The sequence below is a fragment of the Zootermopsis nevadensis genome, unplaced genomic scaffold (assembly GCF_977971745.1).
Source record: "Zootermopsis nevadensis isolate Lab colony 2312 unplaced genomic scaffold, Znev_1.0 Znev_ptg000009l, whole genome shotgun sequence".
Taxonomy (NCBI): Eukaryota; Metazoa; Arthropoda; class Insecta; order Blattodea; family Termopsidae; genus Zootermopsis; species Zootermopsis nevadensis.
The window spans coordinates 4,301,710-4,317,897 of NW_028259141.1; the positions used below are offsets into that span (position 1 = coordinate 4,301,710).

General features: G+C 38.4%; 1 protein-coding gene across 2 annotated transcripts; it reads right to left on the reverse strand.

Moving 5' to 3' along the window:
* Positions 1–983: 983 nt before the first annotated feature.
* Positions 984–16,017, reverse strand: LOC110838330 (uncharacterized). 2 transcript variants are annotated; one of them, XM_087345848.1, is made up of 4 exons: positions 15,899–16,017; positions 13,455–13,501; positions 5,921–12,434; positions 984–3,314 (listed from the first exon to the last, which is right to left on the reverse strand). In XM_087345848.1, the coding sequence occupies exons 1-4, from the start codon at positions 15,977–15,979 to the stop codon at positions 2,463–2,465; spliced, it is 7,494 nt and encodes a 2,497-aa protein (XP_087201974.1). In that variant the 5' UTR covers positions 15,980–16,017; the 3' UTR covers positions 984–2,462. The 2 variants fall into 2 exon arrangements, with proteins under 2 accessions (XP_087201974.1, XP_087201975.1); XM_087345849.1 differs by lacking the exon at positions 984–3,314 and adding an exon at positions 5,092–5,276.
* Positions 16,018–16,188: the final 171 nt, after the last annotated feature.

Here is a 16,188-nt window from a genome sequence, read left to right on the forward strand (position 1 = left end):
AGTCCAATTTCTACCTAGGCAAATACATCGCTATCCTTTTATACCAATATCGTAGATTTGTTTGGAAAGATGGCTGAAGAAATAGTCGTGGTGTATTTTGTGAACGAACATATAATACGTGAATAATAACAATTTATTTACCATATGTATGTGATATATATATGTATAAAAGTAAATATTTCGTACTGTGAAGGTGTTAAAACGTTTTGTAACGCACGTGAAATAATATTTCCTTGTTCTGTGTGAGTTTTAAGTGTCCTTGATACTTAGTCCATTGTTTCTTGCAGAAAAGTAATGAAATTACTTGTAATGATCGGTCGTTGCTTTGTTTTGCTGCGTTTAAATAAGTCAATGAACGCGTTGACCGAATTCTGGAACTGGACATCAACGCGGTTAAATTTCAATAGGAGCCATAGACATTCCAATCTCGTATGTTCCTGGTTTTTCTCAGCATTTCCAGAAGTTCCCAATAATATCTTCAAGTAGAACATCACCGCCTTCCCTATCCTTACCACGTAAGCGTACTTCTGTGTCTTTGTTTCTCGATAAGAAAGGCTTAATCGAATGAAAGTTGCTTTCGACTTGCGTCCTTCTTACTGAGCCTAGTTTTCGACTCTTACATCGAAATTTGATGGAACGCCTTATACAATTTTCGAGGGGGGCATCTTATTTTTCGCATGAAAAATTGTGATTTAAAGCACCAGATCAGACGGTGATTATAATTGATTTAGAAATGGATTATCCTCCCGCCTAATTTACGAAACTTTTAAAAATCAAGGTGAAATTTCAGGTTCTCGCGGCGGCCGTTATAACAATGACTGTCTGCTACTATCTTGCGCCGTGTTGTCTGGTACACGCTTACCAACGTTTCAAAAAATAAACATAACCATTCTGCCACTCAATTTGTGTCACTGTAAATAGTGGTTTTTTAACTTTGTGGGTAAATACATTAATTAAAAGCGTTTTAAAGGTCTTTCGAGTAAAATATTTGAATATGAGACGGAAATAAGTTGTAAATTCTGCACAAGACATTACATAACGATGGTTTTTGTTGTTTATATGGGCCACGTATTATCGTCGACGTAACTTTGTGAAAGAGGTTACGAATTTGTAACTTTGATCTGAGGGGCGAAGAAAGCTTACAAAATTTTGACAGTGAAATCTCTGGACAAGCGGACACTTGGAAAACGTAGTAGGAAATTGTAGGATAATTTGAAGATGGAAATGTTTTATTTTTTATAAATTAAACAGATGTAAATATATACATATAATAGTACAGACTAATCACACACAGAGAACATTGGATCCACAAAGCAGTTCCGGGAATCTTTATCGGGTCTCTGCCCCACTTTCTAAGCCAGGAAAAGACCCGCCTAATTTAGTCCGAACAAGAAATGGAACGGACGTTAAGCGTCCGACCACCGAGCAGACACTGGCTCACTCTGTCTAGGATTTGAGGTTTTCACGGCATCTCTTCTGGATTGTTGCCCAGTGGGTCTGGTAAAAATTTACCGATGTCTCAGAGGTTTCTCCTGCCTCCATCATCAGGGCGATGAATACCTTGATGATGGATACAGCAAAGACCTCTTGAACTTCGGTAAACTTCTACCAGATTACACGTTGCAACAACCCAGAAGACAGCCATCTTCTGGCTCTCACTGGTCCCCGCATAACATAGCAAAACAGAGAAAGACCAGGGCACACTGTGACGGGGAAAAGTTAAGATTAGAACAGATATATAAAATCTGATACCGTGATACTTATAATACGATTCATAGAGAATAAATCGTGGCAGACCTGAGCAGAGATTTGTTATAATTTATTAAATAATTATAAATCTTGTAGCCTGTAAAGATGGTAAAACATGAAACGTATGCATTCTGTAACTCAGCACCCCTATTTATTAATCTGTAGATTCTTGAGGTGGTAAAAATGTGTGTGTGAACGTCACAGTTACAACAAACATCAAGTGTCTGTAAACTTTAGGCCTGTAAATACAGGCAACTCTCGGTTTAAGAACGTTCGATTTACGAACATTCGCTATAACGAACGTCACAACTCATTCAAAATTTCTTAAAGTCGCCAATAGATAGAGATCCTTATAAAACGAAATGCTAAACGTATAGTGAACATAATTGTAAGATTTAAATAAATAAACTTTTAAAAATGTATTTATTACAATAATTATCATAAAATTATTATATGATAATAATACTGAACTGTTAATAAAACTAATTTAGTCAGTAAAAAATGTTGGTTTACATGCCACGCCGCGTAGAATGTTTTCTCGTGGGAAAGAAATCGGTGATTCCTCTTATTATAATATATAATAATATCGTAAAAGCTCAGGAATGCAAGATACACATAACGAACAACGTCTTGGAACGGAACTCGTTTGTAAACCGAGAGTTGCCCGTAGAACAATCTAAGTAATCACGTGATATTCTACGTAAGAAACGGAATTACTGTTGGGGCCCTTCTTTACCGTAGTTGGTACTTAAATCGCCAATGTTGGTACTGCCAGGATTGAAGTGTATCTGTATTTTTGTATTTTCTGGAGTGACGTTTTGATCAGGAGACGATTCGGAGTCCATGTCAGTACGTTCTCCTTCTATAGCTGCGATACAAAGATATTTAATCTGGTTTTCCATGTCTCTAAGAAGAACATCTTTCTCCAGCTCCCTCACGTTGGAATGATGAATATCGTTCTTCAACTTTCTTACACAATCCATGAGCTTCCCATACTCACTTTCCATTTCTGTAAACATCTCAACTTCCTCCGCCATCTGCTGTTTAGCTTTGTAACTATTATCATCATACTTCAAAGTTTTTATACAGTCTGTTAGCTCTTTATTTCGGCTCTGCATATCTTCCATAGCCTTATCCTGCTCCAGAAACTTCTCCTTAGCTTCAATAGCTTCATTCTCTAGTCTCCTGATGTATTCAGACAAATTTTTAATTTTTCCCTCCAGACGTGTTATAACCTCAATCTGCTCCTTCTCCGCCATCTTATTGTCTCTAATAACTCGTTCCAAGCTTCTGATACGTCGTAGTTGTCTCTTATGTTGACTGTCCGCATCCTTGATAATTTCGTCTTGATCCCTCTCCCTCTGTTGGTACTGAGTAATCTCTTCTTGTAACTTTGTTATATATTCCTGCATCGCCTCATTTTCGCACTTAATTTGTTTAATTATATCGTTCTGGTCCAACTGCTTCTGTTTATACTCGAAAAGCTGAAGTTTGTGAAGTCTCAAAATGCTTTCCTTCTTAACAAAGGCTTGACTACAATCGACGACTCGAGTCTGAAGTTGTATCTGCGAAACATTGCAACCAGTCAGAAACAAATTGTCGTATTAAAACAAAAATCAAACACTTTTCGTATTAAATAACTGGATGACAGAGAAAAAGATACACTAAAGCAATTTTTCAACAGTGATTCTCAACTGTCTGCTGCTTTAGGCGCTCGATAAAAATAATACGAGGGTCGCTCATTAAGTAATGCCCCACATTTTTTTCCTCAGAACATATTTATTCAAGATGACTCAAATTTAGTGACAATATAAATCAATGTTTCCTTTACACATACTATTTTTCCACATAGTCCCCATCAACTTGTACGGTTTTACGCCAGCGTGGAACAAGTGCATGCATGCCTTGCCGGTACCAGCTCTTGTCCTGTGCACGTAGCCATGTCCTCACTGCTTGAATAACGCTCTCGTCATCTTCAAACCTTGTTCCGCGGATAGCATCTTTAAGTGGCCCAAAGAGATGGAGTCGGAGGGTGGATGGGGCAGCACCGTTCAACCAAATTTGGTGATTTCTTCCCGGGTTCTCAGACTTGTGTGAGGGCGTGCATTGTCGTGCAGGAGCAAAATTTCTGCTGGATGCTTGTGAGGCCGAACTCGTCGAAAACGCTTCTTGAGGGTTTTCAGGGTCCTGATGTACGCGTCTGAATTGATGGTCGCACCTCTTGGCATCACATCCACAAGAATGACCCCATCACTGTCCCAAAAGACAGTCATCATGACTTTTCCGGCGGAGGGAGTTGTCTTGAATTTCTTCTTTCTCGGTGATTGAGGATGATGCCACTCCATTGACTGCCTTTTTGTCTCTGGCTCAAAGTGGTGTATCCAGGTTTCGTCACCTGTAATGATCCGGGACAGAAAGACCTCTCCCTCAGCATCAAAACGCTCCAACAATTCAGAAGAAATCGTTTTCCTTTGAATCCTGTGGTCTGCTGTGAGACTTCGTGGAACCCATCTTGCGCACACCTTCGAATATGCGAGAGCCTGGATAATTGCAATCACACTTCCATTGCTGACTGAAAGCTGTTGGGCCAATTGTCGAGTTGTGATGCGCCGATCCTCACGAATAATGGCATCCGCGCGGTTCAACATGTCTGGAGTGGTGGCTGTGGCAGGACGCCCAGAGCGCGGCAGATCACGGAGCTCGGTTTCTTCACTTCCTGAAGCTTTAACTCTCTTAGCCCAGCGACCAACGGTGCTCCTATCGACTGCACAGCTTCCATACACAGCACACAAACGTTTATGAATGTTCACCACCGTTTCTTTTTCAGCAACAAGGAATTCAATTACAGCTCGTTGCTTGTAACGAGAGTCGTTCACAGACGCCATTTTAACAGTTCACTACAGCTCCGCTATCGGTTGGAATCATTTGAAACTCCGTACACGAACGCGGGAAACATCAAATCTCAAGCATGTAAAAGTACACTTTTCTATCTTCATTATTGGCTGAGAAAAAAAATGTGGGGCATTACTTAATGAGCGACCCTCGTAATAATAATTATCATTGTTATTATCTGTGGCTCTACAGCCCGTCACGAGCCTTGGTCTTCTCCTATATGGGAGGTCACTTGATGTAGTTGTACATTTTGAGGGGCGAGTGATCAGCTCGTTGTTCGATGATTAGAATAGAGAACTAAAATATTTTAAGAGTACGCCTGTCTTTAAGCAGAGCCATTAATTGTATTAAATAGTAAAAATTTCCTTTAAAAAGACGAAGTTTTAATACAGATATGAATTCCAGATTAATAAATGCAGAAGTTTCCTTCCTTTTTGTAATTGTACCTCCCTCAGATTAGCGTAGACTTTATCGGACTTCACCTCTCTTCGTGTGTGGCGAAAAGAACGCCTAGACCAGTTCTTCAAATTTAAAATCAATATATTTTAGGTTTATAAAGTAGGCGATGTGAAGACTCGATGTGGGTTTATATGGTAATTCCCACTTAAGAGTGTACCATAAAAGAATCAACTTTTCTGGGAAGAGAGGAAAGCAAAACTGTATTATAGTTTACCATTACTTTATTGTTAATCCTTGAATTAACGGAATAAACTGGCTAAGAGAGTCTGGGCATTATGAGAGGGAAGATGGGATAGGTTGGTTCTTTTCTGAAGCTTGTTCATATATTTATGTCTGATTTCGATATTTTGTCAGACGAGTAAAAGCCGGTTGATCAGAGGGTACTACAAACATTTTCAAAATTTTGTAACTTTCAGGTTGGTGGTAATAAGCATACACGCCCAAAAATGTGCAGGATTAACTTACAAATGAATCTATGACAAGTAATGTTTCTGCAGTACTTAAACTCCGCCAAAGCTAACTTTCGTCATACGACGAAAAATTTCAAGTTTACACGTCGGTGAACATGACGTTGGCTGTTTTCTGGATCGTAGCGCCGTGTAGTCTGGTATAATTAAGTTTACCATCGTTCTTGAGGTAGTTTCAGAATCACTAGAAAGCTTCTACCATCCTACACGGTGTTACAACCCAGAAGACAACCGCCTTTCTTCCTATCTTACTCACTCCTTCATAATACAGACTTTATTTCTCCCTCAGGACTCCGTTAAATTCCTCTATTTACTGATACACGATCTGCAGATGATAGAATGAAGTGGCTTACCTGTGTGTCCTCAGACTTGGATGACGGCGAGATAAAAGGGTTCTTCAGTCGCTCTACAAGCATTTCCGTTTCCTCTGCTGCACCACGCAGATCATGCGTCGGCTGGCTAGCTATACTGACGTCCACGTAGGTCACTTGTTCACGCTGCGCCTTGATGACGTCCCTTTCTGCTGACAAGATGGCTACCTGCGTGCGCAACGCTAGCAAAGCTTCTTCAATACTTAAATCCTCACAGAATTCAGCTTGTATTCTGTTACGTTCAGATATCATTTCATCCATTTTTACTTTCATTGAATTGCACTCAATACTTAATACATCAGCTTCAACATCTCTGGCAGAGATTCTTTCGACTTCCTCCTTCAGGTCCTCGATTTCTGATAACAGCGACTCTATGGTTTTGTTCATCTCCAGCGACTGCCGCATTAGTCTACCATTTTCTTCAACAAAATCATCATGACTTAACTTCAAGACGTCCCTTTCAGCTGACAAAATAACCACCTCCTTGCGCATTGCGAGCAAAGATTCTTCGACACTTAAATCATCACAGAATTCAGCTTGTATTTTGTTACGTTCATTTAGCATTAAATCCAAGTTTACTCTTATTGAATTGCACTCATTTCTTAATGTATCAGCATCAAATTCTCTAGCAGAAGCACTTACGTATTCCTGCATAAGGACCTCAATCTCTGATAACAGCGACTCTACGGTTTTGTTCATTTCCAGCGAATGCCGTTTTAGTCTATCATTTTCTTCAACAATATCATCATGACTTGTCTTCAAGACGTCCTTTTCTGCTGAAATGATGGCTACTTTCTTCCGATTTGCGAGAAAAGTTTCATCGATACTTAAATCATCACAGAATTCAGATTGTATTTTGTTACGTTCAGTTACCATTTCATCCACTTCTCCTCTTATTGAATAGCACTCAATTCTTAATGTATTAGCATCAACTTCTCTGGCAGAAGATCTTTCGAATTCCTCCTTCAGGTCCTCAATCTCTGATAACAGCGACTCTACGGTTTTGTTCATTTCCAGCGACTGCCGTTTTAGTCTATCATTTTCTTCAACAATATCATCATGACTTGTCTTCAAGACGTCCCTTTCTGCTGAAATGATGGCAATTTTCTTCCGGTTTGCGAGAAAAGTTTCTTCGATACTTAAATCATCACAGAATTCAGATTGTATTGTGTTTCGTTCAGTTACCATCTCATCCATCTTTCCTTTTATTGAATGGCACTCAATTCTTAATGTATTAGCATCAACGTCTCTGGCAGAAGATCTTTCGAATTCCTCCTTCAGGTCCTCAATCTCTGATAACAGCGACTCTACGGTTTTGTTCATTTCCAGCGACTGCCGTTTTAGTCTATCATTTTCTTCAACAATATCATCATGACTTGTCTTCAAGACGTCCCTTTCTGCTGAAATGATGGCTATTTTCTTCCGATTTGCGAGAAAAGTTTCTTCTATACTTAAATCATCACAGAATTCAGATTGTATTTTGTTTCGTTCAGTTACCATCTCATCCATCTTTCCTCTTATTGAATAGCACTCATTTCTTAACGTATTAGCTTCAACTTCTCTGGCAGAAGATCTTTCGAATTCCTCCTTCAGGTCCTCAATCTCTGATAACAGCGACTCTACGGTTTTGTTCATTTCCAGCGACTGCCGTTTTAGTCTATAATTTTCTTCAACAATATCATCATGACTTGTCTTCAAGACGTCCCTTTCTGCTGAAATGATGGCTATTTTCTTCCGATTTGCGAGAAAAGTTTCTTCGATACTTAAATCATCACAGAATTCAGCTTGAATTCTGTTTCGTTCAGTTACCATCTCTTCCATCTTTCCTCTTATTGAATAGCACTCAGTTCTTAATGTATCAGCTTCAACTTCTCTGGCAGAAGATCTTTCGACTTCATGCTTTGGGTCCTCGATCTCTGATAACAGCGACTCTATGCTTTTGTTCATTTCCAGCGCCTGCCGTTTTAGTCTATCATTTTCTTCAACAATATCATCATGACTTGTCTTCAAGACGTCCCTTTCTGCTGAAATGATGGCTATTTTCTTCCGGTTTGCGAGAAAAGTTTCTTCGATACTTAAATCATCACAGAATTCAGCTTGAATTCTGTTTCGTTCAGTTACCATCTCTTCCATCTTTCCTCTTATTGAATGGCACTCAGTTCTTAATGTATCAGCTTCAACTTCTCTGGCCGAAGATCTTTCGACTTCCTCCTTTAGGTCCTCAATCTCTGATAACAGCGACTCTACGGTTTTGTTCATTTCCAGCGACTGCCGTTTTAGTCTATCATTTTCTGCAACAATATCATCATGACTTGTCTTCAAGACGTCCCTTTCTGCTGAAATGATGGCTAATGTATTGCGATTTGCGAGAAAAGTTTCTTCTATACTTAAATCATCACAGAATTCAGATTGTATTTTGTTTCGTTCAGTTACCATCTCATCCATCTTTCCTCTTATTGAATAGCACTCAGTTCTTAATGTATCAGCTTCAACGTCTCTGGCAGAATATCTTTCGACTTCCTCCTTTAGGTCCTCAATCTCTGATAACAGCGACCTTACGGTTTTGTTCATTTCCAGCGACTGCCGTTTTAGTCTATCATTTTCTTCAACAATATCATCATGACTTGTCTTCAAGACGTCCCTTTCTGCTGAAATGATGGCTAATTTATTGCGATTTGCGAGAAAAGTTTCTTCGATACTTAAATCATCACAGAATTCAGCTTGAATTCTGTTTCGTTCAGTTACCATCTCATCCATCTTTCCTCTTATTGAATGGCACTCAGTTCTTAATGTATCAGCTTCAACGTCTCTGGCAGAATATCTTTCGACTTCATGCTTTAGGTCCTCGATCTCTGATAACAGCGACTCTAAGCTTTTGTTCATTTCCAGCGACTGCTGTTTTAGTCTATAATTTTCTTCAGCCATATCATCATGACATTTCTTCAAGATGTCCCTTTCTGCTGAAATGATGGCTAATTTATTGCGATTTGCGAGAAAAGTTTCTTCGATACTTAAATCATCACAGAATTCAGCTTGAATTCTGTTTCGTTCAGTTACCATCTCATCCATCTTTCCTCTTATTGAATGGCACTCAGTTCTTAATGTATCAGCTTCAACGTCTCTGGCAGAATATCTTTCGACTTCCTCCTTTAGGTCCTCGATCTCTGATAACAGCGACTCTAAGCTTTTGTTCATTTCCAGCGACTGCTGTTTTAGTCTATCATTTTCTTCAGCCATATCATCATGACATTTCTTCAAGATGTCCCTTTCTGCTGAAATGATGGCTAATTTTTTGTGATTTGCGAGAAAAGTTTCTTCGATACTTAAATCATCACAGAATTCAGCTTGAATTCTGTTTCGTTCAGTTACCATCTCATCCATCTTTCTTCTTATTGAATAGCACTCAGTTCTTAATGTATCAGCTTCAACGTCTCTGGCAGAATATCTTTCGACTTCATGCTTTAGGTCCTCGATCTCTGATAACAGCGACTCTATGCTTTTGTTCATTTCCAGCGCCTGCCGTTTTAGTCTATAATTTTCTTCAACAATATCATCATGACTTGTCTTCAAGACGTCCCTTTCTGCTGAAATGATGGCTATTTTCTTCCGATTTGCGAGAAAAGTTTCTTCGATACTTAAATCATCACAGAATTCAGCTTGAATTCTGTTTCGTTCAGTTACCATCTCATCCATCTTTCTTCTTATTGAATGGCACTCAGTTCTTAATGTATCAGCTTCAACGTCTCTGGCAGAATATCTTTCGACTTCCTCCTTTAGGTCCTCGATCTCTGATAACAGCGACTCTAAGCTTTTGTTCATTTCCAGCGACTGCTGTTTTAGTCTATCATTTTCTTCAGCCATATCATCATGACATTTCTTCAAGATGTCCCTTTCTGCTGAAATGATGGCTAATTTTTTGTGATTTGCGAGAAAAGTTTCTTCGATACTTAAATCATCACAGAATTCAGCTTGAATTCTGTTTCGTTCAGTTACCATCTCATCCATCTTTCTTCTTATTGAATAGCACTCAGTTCTTAATGTATCAGCTTCAACGTCTCTGGCAGAATATCTTTCGACTTCATGCTTTAGGTCCTCGATCTCTGATAACAGCGACTCTACGCTTTTGTTCATTTCCAGCGACTGCCGTTTTAGTCTATCATTTTCTTCAGCCATATCATCATGACATTTCTTCAAGACGTCCCTTTCTGCTGAAATGATGGCTAATTTATTGCGATTTGCGAGAAAAGTTTCTTCGATACTTAAATCATCACAGAATTCAGCTTGAATTCTGTTTCGTTCAGTTACCATCTCATCCATCTTTCTTCTTATTGAATGGCACTCAGTTCTTAATGTATCAGCTTCAACGTCTCTGGCAGAATATCTTTCGACTTCCTCCTTTAGGTCCTCGATCTCTGATAACAGCGACTCTAAGCTTTTGTTCATTTCCAGCGACTGCTGTTTTAGTCTATCATTTTCTTCAGCCATATCATCATGACATTTCTTCAAGATGTCCCTTTCTGCTGAAATGATGGCTAATTTTTTGTGATTTGCGAGAAAAGTTTCTTCGATACTTAAATCATCACAGAATTCAGCTTGAATTCTGTTTCGTTCAGTTACCATCTCATCCATCTTTCCTCTTATTGAATGGCACTCAGTTCTTAATGTATCAGCTTCAACGTCTCTGGCAGAATATCTTTCGACTTCCTCCTTTAGGTCCTCGATCTCTGATAACAGCGACTCTAAGCTTTTGTTCATTTCCAGCGACTGCTGTTTTAGTCTATCATTTTCTTCAGCCATATCATCATGACATTTCTTCAAGATGTCCCTTTCTGCTGAAATGATGGCTAATTTTTTGTGATTTGCGAGAAAAGTTTCTTCGATACTTAAATCATCACAGAATTCAGCTTGAATTCTGTTTCGTTCAGTTACCATCTCATCCATCTTTCTTCTTATTGAATAGCACTCAGTTCTTAATGTATCAGCTTCAACGTCTCTGGCAGAATATCTTTCGACTTCATGCTTTAGGTCCTCGATCTCTGATAACAGCGACTCTACGCTTTTGTTCATTTCCAGCGACTGCCGTTTTAGTCTATCATTTTCTTCAGCCATATCATCATGACATTTCTTCAAGACGTCCCTTTCTGCTGAAATGATGGCTAATTTATTGCGATTTGCGAGAAAAGTTTCTTCGATACTTAAATCATCACAGAATTCAGCTTGAATTCTGTTTCGTTCAGTTACCATCTCATCCATCTTTCTTCTTATTGAATGGCACTCAGTTCTTAATGTATCAGCTTCAACGTCTCTGGCAGAATATCTTTCGACTTCCTCCTTTAGGTCCTCGATCTCTGATAACAGCGACTCTAAGCTTTTGTTCATTTCCAGCGACTGCTGTTTTAGTCTATCATTTTCTTCAGCCATATCATCATGACATTTCTTCAAGATGTCCCTTTCTGCTGAAATGATGGCTAATTTTTTGTGATTTGCGAGAAAAGTTTCTTCGATACTTAAATCATCACAGAATTCAGCTTGAATTCTGTTTCGTTCAGTTACCATCTCATCCATCTTTCCTCTTATTGAATGGCACTCAGTTCTTAATGTATCAGCTTCAACGTCTCTGGCAGAATATCTTTCGACTTCCTCCTTTAGGTCCTCGATCTCTGATAACAGCGACTCTAAGCTTTTGTTCATTTCCAGCGACTGCTGTTTTAGTCTATCATTTTCTTCAGCCATATCATCATGACATTTCTTCAAGATGTCCCTTTCTGCTGAAATGATGGCTAATTTTTTGTGATTTGCGAGAAAAGTTTCTTCGATACTTAAATCATCACAGAATTCAGCTTGAATTCTGTTTCGTTCAGTTACCATCTCATCCATCTTTCCTCTTATTGAATGGCACTCAGTTCTTAATGTATCAGCTTCAACGTCTCTGGCAGAATATCTTTCGACTTCCTCCTTTAGGTCCTCGATCTCTGATAACAGCGACTCTACGCTTTTGTTCATTTCCAGCGACTGCAGTTTTAGTCTATCATTTTCTTCAGCCATATCATCATGACATTTCTTCAAGATGTTCCTCTCTGCTGATAGCATAACCATTTCATTGCATCTCTCAAGCAATTCTTCTGATTTATCGCGTAAGCTGGCTCCCAATCTATCATTTTCTATCATATATTTATTTAATATATGTTTTATTGCTGCGTATTTATTTCTTGATTCACCTGCTTCCTCTTCAGCTTTCCGAAGTGTGTCAATATCATGTTTCTGGCCCTCAATTATATTTGTCATCCATTCTATCAATTCGTTTGAGAGATTTATTCCTTCTAACAAGACATCACTCTCGGCTGACACCGCAGCCAGTTTGGCATTTAACTTAGTTATACGCTGTTCCAACAGCGGGCAGATACCGCACTGGTTTATCAGGTCGTACTCGTCAGTACTGTCTTCTAGGTCAATAGCTCTTGAAAATTTTCTTTTATATGCTTCCAATATCACAAACCTGCATTAAAATAAGATTTGTCCAAGTAATTTATACTTTTACAATATATAGATGCTCTTTAAATTCACCAGGAAATCCAGAACATATCCAGTATAATTTCTTATTAATGCTTAAATTTACAAATCTAAAACTTTTGTCTTCTGTGGACAGATTATTTTGCTATTTTGTGAAAAAGCACTTACTTTTTAATGTTGATTGTTTTATATTATGAAATAATATACCAATTACGAACTAAATAATTAATTACATATTATAACGTCGTTAAATTAACAAGAGTTATAAGCAACTGATACAGAATTAAAAACGTCAAGTATTTGACAAATGAACGTTATTTACTGTACTCTAACAGAATTTTAAAGCATCGATTATGTTATAAATGCACATTTTTTAAAATCACTTCAATGAATAATCTTTCCGAGCTCGTCTCTTCACACAGGAGACATTTCTCCTTCGACGCACAAATTTTATGGACAACTCTGTGCGTAATTTATGAAACGGATTAATCTACGTAATTTTCGGTGTTGGGTTTCCAAATGTAGACTATTTTACGTCCTTACCACTTTTAGTACTGGTATAATAACATTCTGGGCACCCCTTCTCCTATATTTCTGAATATAAAGACGACAATAATTTTCTTGGAGTTGTATTTCCAAGTTCTTTTACGAAATATGGGAATAGTTGATATACGTTTTGTTGACAACCCGAGTATACATTTCCAATAAAATTCTCACGGTTTGTCTTTTCAGGGAATAACTTATTATTTTTTATGAAACGCCATTGTCTTACACACATCTATGACCAACCTCCCATAATGGAGAATTTTGTATTTCTTAAAGTTATGTCTCCAAGAGGAACTTTGTTTTTGTTTGCCATTTTTTCTACGACGCGCCATTTGGTATAAACATTCAATTGTGTAATTGTGAAATTCATTACATGTGAGTCATTGGGCTAATCAGTTGATGAACCTGTTATTTATAACCATTAATCTGGTGTTTAAAATAGTGAGGTTCACTCACTCACCTGGGATTGCTATCTTCGTGGTCCTCTCCGTAATACGTGATGGAATTCTGCAAAAACAGGAAGTATCATAAGCGCATGAAACACTGAAATATCGCAAGTCCATACTTACAGAGCGTTTTACGGTCTATAACATTGGAAAAATATGTATGACCAGTATTCTGTGACATTTATTTAAACACTGAATCATCACAGTGTACCAGAGAAATATTGAAACTCTGGTTCGTTAAGTACGAGGCGCGTCCCAAAAGTAAGTTTCCCACTCGTCCCACAGCTAGCAAACCTTATATTGCGCGAAGCGACTGTGCCTACGTGATAGAGCAATGACGTAGCATGGCGCATGCACTAACGGTACTTCCCGCGTTCTCACAGTAGCATCGTTGCAGCTGTTGAAGATGGAGGTTCTTATTCCAGCTCCGGCCGACTGTAAAGTGCGGTCAGTGATAACGCTAGGCCGCACACGGCTCGACGGACAGCAAGTCTCCTGCAGGAGTTCAGCTGGGAGGTGTTTAATCATCCACCCTACAGCCCGGACCTCGCTCCCAGTGATTTCCATCTTTTCCTACACCTCAAGAAATTCCTGTCCGGTCAGCGTCAGTGTTTTGAGAATGACAGAGAGGCTGAGATGGTTGTCACACAGTGGTTCCAATCCCAGGCGGCAGACTTCTACGACACAGGTATTCAAAAGTTGGTCCCACGGTATGACAAATGTCTCAATTCCGGTGGCGAATATGTTGAAAAATAGCTGGACACTTGCTGTATCTGTTGCAATAAATATTTCCATGAAATTGTGTTTTGTTTCTGTAAACGGCCCCAGGGAAACTTACTTTGTGGACGAGCCTCGTATATCTTATGTCAGATCCATTTTAATCTTACTACTTCTCATAAGTCGTCCCGAATGTCCTAAGCGTTTCCAAATTCCCCCATGCTTACTTAAACTGCACAACGGATCTTAAAACCTTGCATAACGTATAGTGTATTGGAATGTAAATCATGCATACGTACAAAACTGTTTACACTTTGAAGGACACTAATGCAAAACGCGTTTCGACCTCAAGAGGTCATCATCAGTGGAAAAATAAATTAATTTATATAATACAAATCAAAAACTATGGTGTTTTACCGAGAATAAAAGGTGTGTAATTTACAAGACCATACTTATGTAACACCTCACTGGACGTTGATGGCACAGGAGTTGGTGTACTTAGCTTTTATGTCCACAGACCTAATTGCCGTTGGTGGTCTACGATGAGCCACATCGTTCAACAGGCAATGTCTACGTTATAAAGTCTGTCCTAACGATGTCAAAATTAAAGTAACAACAAATGGCATAGTTGCCAAAAAAACAAACAAAAACATCTGTTGAAATTAAAATAAAACAAGAAATAAATAAAGAATTGTGTGCAACATGGCTACAGGCAAATACACACTGGGGTGTTTAATGGCCCGCGATCGAGGTGTTAATCAAAAATTAAAACAAGAACTAGATATAAAGTATAATATCCTGAACAAAAAATTAGATAACTTGACAAAAAAGACTACTCACATAAACTCAAATGCAACCAGCGTTTCTTCCGAAGAGTCAAAAACCTAACACAATTCACATTTAATCATAGAGAAATTGATCTCTTAAGCAAAGGACTGCAACACAACTTACAGTATACACACCCCTAACGAATTGCTAGAAAACCTTGTATTAAACAGATTGCACAAAATACCAATTGCCAAAGAAGAGTTTGATAAAGAAACTAAGCTTATCCAAGATATAGGACACAATAACGGTTATAACTCCAGAGACATAAAAATTCCTATAACCTAATTAAAACACCTAAACTCCCTATCAATGTAGCCCAACCCACCACAAATACTAAAATATGGTCCAGTTTCACATTCTTTGGTAATAGTATTAGAACACTTACCAAAATATTCAAAAACACGAATGTCAAAGTAGCCTACAAAGGGGTCTCCCAGATATGGAGTAAGCTGTTACAGATGTAAAGAGAATATCAACCATTACATTCGAACGTGTTATAAAAAAACAGAGAACACTAACATATACCGAAATGAGTGGAAGTATCAAAAGGTAAGGCCTTTCTAGTTTTACTAAAACTACAGTATATATTGCCAGCATAAGCTGTTCATCTTCAAAACCAGTTTTTAACACGTTTTTCTTTGCGAAAGAAAACTGAAGGCACCATGCACTGTCCGTGTACTTTATAACCGATTTGCAAGAAATATGATGTGAAAGCTTAGAATATAAACATACCAATAAATTCTGCATGTAATATTATTTCTCGGTAAAGCATGGATATGATGTTTACGTGGGCAAAATTCCTATCTGTCTTTGCTGATACGTTGTGTTGTATTGAAACAGGCAGTTTAAATAACTTAGGAATTCTTCTAAATGTACTGGTACGACAGATAGCTGCTCGTTAATTATTACTTACCCCAGTGAAGAAATTGCACAGAGATTTCCACAATCTGTATGGAACGTGATAAATGTTGGCTCGTTCTATAAATCCATTCATTTTGCGAACGTCGTTCTGCTTTAGCTCCTTTTGGTAGATTGAGGTGTTTCTATATAAACAAACTAGTTTACAGCCAACAATTGGTTAGAGGGAAACGTAGATTAAATGTATTGTTGATACACCGCTGTGCCCGGCGTAAGCTGGGCACAACAATCAATTGTTTAAAGACTCTTCAGATATTCCCCTCCATCTTTGTTTGTTTGTTTGTC